The sequence below is a fragment of the Oryzias melastigma genome, linkage group LG21 (genome assembly GCF_002922805.2).
Source record: "Oryzias melastigma strain HK-1 linkage group LG21, ASM292280v2, whole genome shotgun sequence".
Lineage (NCBI taxonomy): Eukaryota > Metazoa > Chordata > Actinopteri > Beloniformes > Adrianichthyidae > Oryzias > Oryzias melastigma.
In genome coordinates this window covers 1,017,823-1,028,079 of record NC_050532.1, presented here as the reverse complement: position 1 = coordinate 1,028,079, position 10,257 = coordinate 1,017,823, and the positions used below count along the sequence as shown (strand labels likewise).

The 10,257-nt window shown below is 38.0% G+C and overlaps 2 protein-coding genes across 3 annotated transcripts in view; one reads left to right on the top strand and one right to left on the bottom strand.

Annotated features, from left to right (window-relative positions):
- Window positions 1–851, bottom strand: part of nup35 (nucleoporin 35) — a 7,687-nt gene extending 6,836 nt beyond the window's left edge. Inside the window, exon 1 of one of the 2 annotated variants that reach the window (XM_024285848.2) lies at window positions 595–851. In XM_024285848.2, the coding sequence (XP_024141616.1) occupies window position 595 (1 nt within the window). In that variant the 5' untranslated portion in view covers window positions 596–851. Of the gene's footprint in view, window positions 1–394 lie in introns of both variants that reach the window. The other variant, XM_024285846.2, reaches the window with a different exon arrangement.
- Window positions 852–2,247: 1,396 nt separating this feature from the next.
- Window positions 2,248–10,257, top strand: part of dnajc10 (DnaJ (Hsp40) homolog, subfamily C, member 10) — a 20,030-nt gene continuing 12,020 nt past the window's right edge. Inside the window, exons 1-9 of the mRNA XM_024287102.2 lie at window positions 2,248–2,362; window positions 4,121–4,360; window positions 4,885–5,047; window positions 5,149–5,199; window positions 6,261–6,343; window positions 7,458–7,589; window positions 9,243–9,336; window positions 9,435–9,512; window positions 9,687–9,730. Coding sequence (XP_024142870.1) covers window positions 4,151–4,360; window positions 4,885–5,047; window positions 5,149–5,199; window positions 6,261–6,343; window positions 7,458–7,589; window positions 9,243–9,336; window positions 9,435–9,512; window positions 9,687–9,730 — 855 coding nt within the window. The 5' untranslated portion in view covers window positions 2,248–2,362; window positions 4,121–4,150. The remainder of the gene's footprint in view (window positions 2,363–4,120; window positions 4,361–4,884; window positions 5,048–5,148; window positions 5,200–6,260; window positions 6,344–7,457; window positions 7,590–9,242; window positions 9,337–9,434; window positions 9,513–9,686; window positions 9,731–10,257) is intronic.

Sequence of the window (10,257 nt, the reverse complement as noted above, 5' to 3'; positions counted from 1 at the left end):
AGAAGCAGCTGCATCATATAGAATCATAAGGATCACAATCAACAAAGACATAAAAACTCTGAAGTGTCTCTGTTCTCTAATCCGTTCGTAGCGTCATATTTTGCCAACTTTAAAATTAGTTAACAATTTAGATAGCCCACAAACATAAAAAATAAAGACATTAAATAATTCGTTATAAGCAAATCTAAAAATAGAAGTTTTGGTTATTTTAACAAAGCGACAGGTTGATCAGATGATGAGCAAGTGTGTTGGTTACAACTATCGTGTCAAACGTCTATGGAAGCAGCCGGAGAAAGTAGATAAAGTTACAGTTCTTAGAGAATACATAGCTATCTTAAAAAAGTTTGCACATTTCCCCAGTAAAACCGATATGTGCATTTAAAAGTCTGTTTACCTTGTAGTTCCATTTGAGCTTCTCCTTTAGCCGCGATTTTCAAACGTAGGAAGTGACGGTGGAGGAAAGATAACCGGCTAGCTGAACTATTTACCTTCTATACTTCACTGTTCCAATAATTATGCCTTTCTACACCAAATAAAACAATACAATAAAGGTTCAAGTTCAATCGGTGTTCTTGTTTGCCTTCACAAACCCACTTCTTCAGCTGCTTTTCATGGATCTCTGGAGTGAGCTCATGCAAAAGGACTGCCGCTCGCTCCGGGCGCTTGTAGATTACGTCATTGTCGAGATGCGTTCAGGTCCTTCGTGTTGAATAGTAATTGCTAGTTACTCAACATAAACATGCTATTTTTTGTGAAAAACTCTCGATTCGAGACCTTAATATGATACCACAGTCACACACCTTAAGCTTAAAGCAAACATTAACATAAACAAATCAATAAAAATCCTGTTATGTATGATTTACGTTTACAAGAAATATAAGTACTTTTTAGTGGTATCTGTTGGTATTTATTTAAGTTGTATATGAGCTAATGAATAAATTCTAAGAAGCAAATTTGTCTTGAAATCTGTTTGTTACAGCTAAACTGTCCTAGCTGTCCTTATACATCGGGTTCTTGTTGAAGTTTTGATTTTACAAAGCAAAACGCAACAAACTACGTCATAAACAGGTGTCTGCTGATTTTCAAGTTCATCAATTTAAAGCTTCCGGTTTCAATGTAAAAGCCCGTGCAAATTAAAGCTACTGATTTCAATTTTGTACATACACTCTCATGCAATATAGACTTCCGATTAAAATCTTAAGAGCATGCAAGAATCTGCATTTGTGAAAGTTGGACCATAACAGGTTCAAAACCTAGATTAAAATGCAAAAAGACAAAAGAGGACCAAGATAACAAATATTCTTAGCTGTCAATTTATTACAAACAACAATTTAAATTAAAAAGAATTGTTCATCAGGATTAGTGTCAAATTCATTCACATTTTATTTTCACAAAGTTCAGTCCACTGTTGTTTTTCCACATCAAAATATACAAACTATAAGAACATTCCACCACATTGTATGGTCACGTCTTTGCTAAATTCAAAAATTTTCCAAACATTGGATTGCAATGATGGTTGATCAGTTTTTGCTGCATCACATGTGTATTGTTCACTGTGATGGTCATTTTTACATTATAGTAAAATAAACCTACCATGTTTAAAACAAAAATAAATTCAAAAATAAATTAGGATTGATTTATTTCATTTTGAAACGATTTGGTTGATATGATTGAAAACTCACTTCAGACAGATCGATCTGGTTGGATTGTTGGAATAGAAATTGATTAATCCAATAAGTCAATTAACCGTTACACCTCTGCTAATAAGTAATCACGCTGTCAAGCTCTCTTGATGGCAAAAAAAAGCATTTTTTGTAGCACAGTGGAGGAGGAGCTTGGGATGCTTTTTCCTTCAATGGAGCTTAAGATTGTGAGAGGGCGTCAAACTGCAGATGGCTATGTGGAGACGTTGCAAGGGCCATTCTTCATTGTTGAGGGCCCTCGTCTGTGTGGTGATGAGGGTTTTTCAACGGGACAATGCTGCAGCTCACAACATCCACCTGACAGGATCTTTTCAGGAGGTCAACCTTATTATATTGGACTTTCCTGCAAGTTCTCCTGATTTAAACTCAATTGAGAACATTTGGAGATGGATAAAAAGGGAAGTTTACAAAAATGGACTTTGATTTCATGAATTCATCCTCACCACTTACAGTAACTTCAAAAAAGCCTTTAGAGACACTCACATCAAGCAGGCCAAAACACATTTTTAGAGGATTAACATGAAAGTCTCGTTGAACCCCATGTCTTTTATTTTGAAAGGCAGGGACGGAAGTAGCTGTGTTTAGACGGCGCTTGATACCGGCGCTAGCCGGATGCTGATGCGGATCTGCAGACTTCTAGAAGTTTGGACAGCTCATAGGTAACGGTTCGCTTTCTTTATCAAATTTGATCATTTTCTGAAGCGATAGGTGGTTCGTGACCCACCACCACAACAGTTTTAACATAAAACGCGTAGCCGGTCCTTCCAGAGAGATATTTATCCAGCAGCATAAATGTCTCTGGAACAGAAGGAGCTGCAGCTAACCTAGCCTAGCTCATTTGATAGAGTTTAAAGTGAGGGAAGGCAGTCTAATAAGGGTTTTTTTTATACATTACCTTTAAAATCTTAAGTATATTGTATTTAACTTAACTACAGTGTGTGTAAATGTTCTATTAAGGTCACAATTGTATTAAATTTGTCTTCAGAAATGAGCATTCTAACAGTTGTGTATGTTCTGGTATTTGGAGGAATTCAAATGTCAGATAATTGAAGACTTTTATTTTGATAGTGCTTATCAAGATAGACACAAGCATACATTTAATGATGCCAACCAGAGGAGTGAAGTTGTGTATTAGATCTTTTTGTCTTGCACCTTGTTTGTGCTCCAACACTGAGAAAATAAAAGCTTGGGATTATTTCAGACTGCACATAATAAGTTGAGAAAACCACAATTCATATTATTCTAAGTTCTGAAAAGGACTTTTAACTTCAACCAACCGGTAATCTGCATTTTCTTCCTTTTTTGTGTGTATTTCTCTGTCATTTAAACATTTTTTTGAGCTTTTGTGAAATTCTTTTACCTTTCTTCTGGTGTGATTTATTGCAACTTTAGTGGAGAATCAGCAGCTTTTAACATGGAGGTCAGTGCCTGATAAAACAGACGCCTTCAGAATGGTTTCAGTCAACAACATTTCGAAGGGCATCAGGCTAAGTCTTGAACATTTGATAGTCAAGAAGTCTAAAAATAGAACACTTTATTGTATTCCATAGAATCTTTACATTTGTATTGATAATGAAAGGGAAGGTGTTTGATTGAGTAAAGGTTTCTTCTTTCCCTTATGCTAGTTTCCTGTAAAATCTGGGCATGATCGATACCTCCTGCAAGGAGCTCACCTCCAAAATAAAAGTCTGCATAAGTTGTGAAGCATAATAAAAATGCCAGCAGTTTATACAAGGAAAGATGTTTTTATCCCAGCAGCAGCAAAGAGTGTTACTGTGTTTATGATCTAATACTTTGTTAGTTACCGTTTGTCGTCTAAAGGAACTGATAGGATTAAAGCAGCTGTGTCGAGCAAAGCCGAAGATACTGCTGTTTTTGACATGCTTTTGTATATTTATAAAATAATTTAAGATTAAAAATACGTTTCTGAGTATTTTTTTTTTAATTCAAATTGTTATTGATGAAAACCTGCGGTTTGAAAAAGTTCGGTCTTGTGACACAGCACCTGCGAAGCTCCATTCTTATGGATCCACTAGCAAACAAATAGATCCATGAATGTCTTTATTTTCCTTGTCGGAGGAGAACTTCCACACCACACCAATACACAACTCAGAGGTGAATTTCTAATGAAGTCCTGATGCTCTGGGAACGCTGATAGAACACATAAGAATATAGTTGGAGTTGATATCTCAGTAAACACAGATGAGCAGTTTCTCACATGCATTGGAGGAATGCACACCGTCCTCTTCTGCAAACAGGTTCTTACTCAAACAAGCTGTTAGATGTCATAAAGTTTCCTGATGTGGCAGGATGTGCTCGCTCTTTGTTGAAGGTTGTGATGCCTTCAGGGCTAATTTCGGAACAGCAGAAAATTCAGCAGGTGAACAACTAAACATTTTTTGGTTGTTCTCTCTCAGGTCGTGGTGGTTCTTGGTGGAGACCTGGTGATGAAGAACCGGTCGTGCCTCGGGGTCCTGCGGCCTGTCCAGCTGGCGCGGCTCACGCTGCTGCTCCTCATCCTCCTGCTGGATGCAGCTGCTGCTGAAGGAACGTCGGACTACTACGACCTGCTGGGGATCAGCAGAGACGCCACCACCAGAGAGATCCGGCAAGCGTTCAAGAAGCTGGCTCTCACCATGCACCCCGACAAAAACCCGGTAAGGCCAACCGTTCAGGACAGGCTGCACAACAAATCACACATTCATCGTCCTCACGATTCACACTAGCATATAAGTATATATATATATGCCATATATCTAGTTCATAATTATGTTAAAAAGTTAAAATGTAGTTTTAGTGTTTTCAATAAATATTGATCCTGTTCAGCCCGCGTCCTAAGGTGTGTTTTGGATTTTGGCCCCCTGAGTTTGACACCCCTGGCTTAAAGTATTTAACAAACCAAATAGTCTTTTTTGGTAGATGCTCGTCTTTCATATAGACATGAGTTATTTGGAGTAAAATGTAAGTTTTATTTAAACAAAGTTGTTGTAGTGAAATGGAAATGATGTTTTAGTTGTTTTTAGTTTTTTTCATGTATCATTATACATATTTTCATCGCAGTTTTCCTGGTATTGTGTAGCTCCAGCTCTGAGCCAGAAGTATTGCACAGAAACTTTTTTGTTTCAAAATAAAAGCAGTCCTCACTCAGAAAAACCTTCTCAAACTGACCGATTATTCTCAGGGTGACCCGTCAGCTCACGAGAAGTTCCTGAAGGTGAACCGTGCTTACGAAGTTCTAAAAGATGAAGATCTGAGGAAAAAGTATGATAAGTATGGAGAAAAAGGTCTGGATGAGCAGCAGGGAGGACGCTACGAGAGCTGGAACTATTACAGATACGACTTTGGTGAGCTTCCTCTGCTCAAATACTCAATTCAACTCCTTGAAATGTGAAGAAGTTTGTGTCCTAACCCTCTGAAGGTGTTTAACGTTCTAATCTTTTGACAGGTATCTATGATGACGATCTGGAAATTATCACTCTGGACAGTGGAGACTTTGGTAAGATCATTCTAAATCTGACTTCTAGTAAAAACTCACATGAAACTGAACCAAACTGCAATGACATGTTTTTTTTCAGTGTTTTGAAGTGGGATAGAATTGAATCATAAAACAAAGTAGTAAATGAAAAGTAGAAAACATTGAATTAACCCCCAGGAATCATATTTCCATCAATAAAAAAGACGTTTTGCCAAATTAAGATAAGTTTGGAGCTTAATATTTACATCAATGGACATCAAGAGTGTAAATGTAAAAAAAATACTTTTGATTTTAAACGGTTTTAAAATTTTCATGTATGAGATGTTATTATTTGTTTTAAGTTTCTGTGAGTTTCACTCTCTAGTTTCACTTTACAAAAATATTGATTGTATAAGACTACACTCAGTGGTAAAATGGTTTAATAAACAACTAAAGACTAAAAATTACATTTAAATGCTAAACAGATTTTATATACATTATTTTTACTTGCTGCATTAAAATAAAGAAATATGATCATGATCATGTTCTGACCCTCTTCTCCTTTTCTGTCCCTTTTCTCATTGTGGAGTTTCTTCATTTTGTTTCTTTGATTCTGTTCTTTTTTTCCCGTCTTTCTTTCTGCACAATAGTTTTGCTGTTGTTTAATCGACTTTGAATTCTGTGTGAATTTTGTTATCTTTTCTTCTATTGTATCAACGTTTTTAATGATGATGATAATTGTCATCGCTTCATCAAACCGCCTTAAAAAAACAGTCATAGAGTCTGCATCGGAGGCACACTTACTCATATTCAGAGGGACAGGGGAGGAGGAAACACTGTCACATAAACGGTCGTTTGCCATTTAAGTGTTTTTTTGTGACAGAGTTAAATCAGAACAGATATGGAAAATATTTGAGTCATATTTTTCAAGGATCCTCAACCAGGGAATCGCCTACCTTTGCTGAATAGTATATATGCCCTGATTAAATGATGGAGAACTCTTCTAAGGTCATGAAAGTGCGTTAATCTCCTGAAAAATACGATTGCTGTACTAAAGAAGGCCTCTCTCCTGTTGGCATTAAGCTGGAGTGTGTCTGTTTCAGAGGCGGCAGTGAACTCTGGAGAACTCTGGTTTGTCAACTTCTACTTTCCACGCTGCTCACACTGTCACCAGCTGGCTCCTACGGTAACGCAACACTCTGATACATGAAAAACACTCCTAACACGCAGATCCAATCTTGTAGGGAAATATCTTCATCACTGCGATCTTCTCTGTTCAGTTAGAATCAGATTCATTTTATTGTGGTTAGATATACAATAAAACAGTTTAGGGAACAAGTGGAAAGAGCTGCAGAGAACCAGCCATGAAACAAGTCAGAAAAATAGTCCAACTGATCACACACACATATGCATGTATACAAACACATGACCATTGACTGTATAGGAGAACTGGACTGAGTGTGATGTCACCAAATGGTTAACTTCTAGCTCCTACTAAATAAAGTCAGTTCACTCGCCTTGTTTTTTATTTGTGATGTGGAAACCGCCAGACGTCGCCAGTCCGCAGTGATTGGTCTGAGTCGGCGTTTGTATGGCAACCAATCTCTCCAATCAGGTGTGAGCTTTTCGAAACTCCAGATCCGTACCTCTTGAAAGCAGGCTTAAACATTTCAAGCGTTTGTTGTGAGACCACATGGTTCTACTGAGGCATCTGATTGGTCAGTTTGTAACTTGAATAACTTAAGAAATAATATAAAGAAAAAAATAGAATTATAAATGGTTATTGAGACAAACAGAATGGCTGAGTAACAGCTATTTATTCTCTATAGACATCTATGAGATTTTGGCTTCTCGGAGCCAGCAGCTACTTCCTGTTTGGAACCCCAAGGGGGGGGGGGTGTCACTGTTTCCAGCTCTAATAAATAGTCAATGATTCGAACACTCACATATACAGAGATATGGACTCAAATCTGTGCACGCACAGACTTGCACAGACGTGTGCAGACAGGTGTTAACTAGGGATGCCTCAGGTCTCACTGGATGTTACACTGTTCAACTGAGTGGAGAGGAAAGTGAATTGTTACATATCTACTGCTTACCAGTATGTTTGGGTTAAAAGTGTCAAACACATCTTCTGCTGAATTTAAGAAAGACTCACTATCTTTTGTTTAATTGCAATTAAAAGCTTTTCCTTCATTGTTACTTGCTTATTAAAAATATTTTTCTTTTTTGTTGTTGTTGTTGTTTTTTTAATACTTAAATCCTGTGCTGAACCCATCAAACCTATGTTTGTGTCCCAGTGGAGGGAGTTTGCCAAAGAGATGGATGGAGTGATCCGGATCGGGGCAGTAAACTGCGGAGACAACAACCATCTCTGCAGGAGGAAAGGCGTCACCAGCTACCCGAGCCTCTACATTTACAGAGCGGGACAGGTGGGTCTGTCCACACAGCACTTTCATAGTTTCTAATACTTCCTTTCCACTGAGCGTCCCATACCGGACTGGACCGGACTTTTGAGCCTTCTCACTCTTACTGACTTATTGTTGATTTTATGTTTGTTGTTGGCGAACCTAAAACTTTCCAAGAGGTTACAGTTGAAGTTTGGAGCCAACATTTACAGAAATGTTCATTAATGTGCACAGTCTCTGTTCAAATAAATAAAATAAGGATCAGTCAGTTTCTTTTGAAGTGGACAACCCTACAGAGTCAGCAGAAGATGAAATATTTATTTCCTCCATTGTATCCATGTGTCGCTTCCGTTTTCCCATAATATGTGGTGTAGAATGTGAATCATCAGTGGAGGGTTGTCTTCATTTTCTGTTCATGTTTTATGGTTGATTTTATTGTGACTATTCTAAACACCTACAGATCGTAGCGGGCTGGTGCTGCCTGCAATCACTGAGTTTGCCCTCCAGAACTCTGTGAATTGACGGTATAAAGGTCGGCGGCGGCCCGCGGCGATTGTAGCGTGAGGCCCTTCTATAAACACCTACAGGGCGGAGAGGCTTGATCAGCCCACCGGCCCTACGATCTGCAGGAGTTTAGTAGGGTGCCTGCTATCCCCGTGACTGTGACCAGCGCTTGGGAAAGAGCCCTGTGTCGGAGGCGCTGTCAGAGGCGGGGCAGTAGAGAGGAGGCAATCAGTTCTAGGAAATACTTTTATTTTTAAAGGGATTAATTTTCTTAAAAAGCTTGTCTAGATTTTTTTCAGAATAATTATCAGGCAAATCTGTTTAAGAAAGTGGGAAAATATCAAGTTTGACTAGATATTATTCACAATCTACGTATAAAATGGCTGATAAGAAAACTCTGAAGACCCAGCACTCTAGTAGTACTTGAATGCATCACACGGACGAATCTGAGACGTGAAAAGAGTCTCACCACAGTTTCGTGTGTAACTAAGGTTTTGTTTGTGCGTAACAAGTGATTTGTGCTTAATTTTTAAAGATTTGTGTGCGCAATTAGTTTTAAGCTGTTGTAATTTTTATTTGTGCATGTGTAAACTGTATTTTGTATTATTTTTAATTTAGTAATTTTTCGACTTATGCACAAAATGTATTATATGAGTTACAAATCAAGCATTACACATGCATAAATTGGGTTGATACTTATTTCTCTCCAAAATATCAGGATACTGATGGTATCGTGAGACACATATCAGGATACTGATGGTATCGTGAGACACATATCGGGATACTGATCATATCGTGAGACACATATCAGGATATGTATGGTACCACCAGACTTTTGCCAATACACAACCCTAGTGTCAACATGTTTGAGCTGATTCATGAATCTCCTACTCTATGAAACCAGTTTGTGTTTACAGTACGCCACAATTAGTCGATAAATCAACGATTAATCAACGATTCGTCGACTATTAAAATAGTCGACGACTAATTTAGTAGTTGATTAGTCGTTACTTTATATTATATAGAGTCAGAGTGTAGTAAAGTTCAAAGTAAAATTGCACAATGCTAGCTTTTTTCTACTATTTTGGCATTTATTAAAGTTTTTTAGGCTATTTTTGAGTTTAGGGGTTTTCTTCGGTCATGAATTATCAACAACTGCTTTTACTTCTGCAGAGACCAGAGAAGTTTAATGGAGAGCGCACCAAAGACAACCTGGTTGGTTTTGCCATGCAGTTCCTCACCACCACCATCACTCAGCTCTGGCAGGGTGAGATACAACTTTGACCCTTACGACCTCTGCTGAAATCCACTACTTTTCGTTTTCTTTGTAATGAAGTGTTTGTGACCAAACCTGCCCGTTTTCAGGGAATGTCTTCAGTGAGATTGAGAACGCGTTTTCGTCGGGGCTGGGATGGCTGATCACCTTCTGCTCCGACACCGGCGGTAAACGACATTCCACAAACTGTTTGCAGCTCTCAGTGGAAAACGTCTGTGCTTACGGGGTGTCACATTTACCTTGTTTGGTGTAAAATACACTATTTGTAAACCAAAAATAAGGATCAACATAAAATACGTTGTGACTTTTTTTTTTGAGTTCTTGGTGTGTTTGTTTCTCAGATTGTCTGGAGCCAAGAACGAGACAGAAGCTGGCAGGAATGTTGGTGAGAACTCTTCCCATCCAGTTTTGTTCCAAGAAGTCAAACCAAAGTTGATCCAGATGATTCCATTAAAGCCAAACTATTAAAACTATAACAACGGCCCGTATGACCAATCAGCAGATTATGCTAAAGCATTTGGAGATGCCGCAGTATGAAGAGGAGGAACTGCCTCCCAGATGAATGAATGAATGAATAGAGAGAAGGCTATGGCAGAACCACACTAAACAGAAGATCCAGAGAGAAAGAACTGGAATAAAGAATTTAGGAATTATAATGTGTGTCAAAGTCAAGGCCCGGGGCCCGGATCCGCCCCTCCAGATCATTTTATTTTATTGTTTTTAGTGGCCCAATGTTATTCTATGCTTAGTTTTAACTTGTATAATTTTGACAAAATATATTTTTATGGAGGGTAAAATATCAAACGTTATTTAAGGTTTAAGTTGATTTATTCTGGAATAATATTCCTGCCTTTTTATTATTAATAGTTATGTTAAAAAGATATGGTTTTAAAGTTTTGAAATTGGCATTCT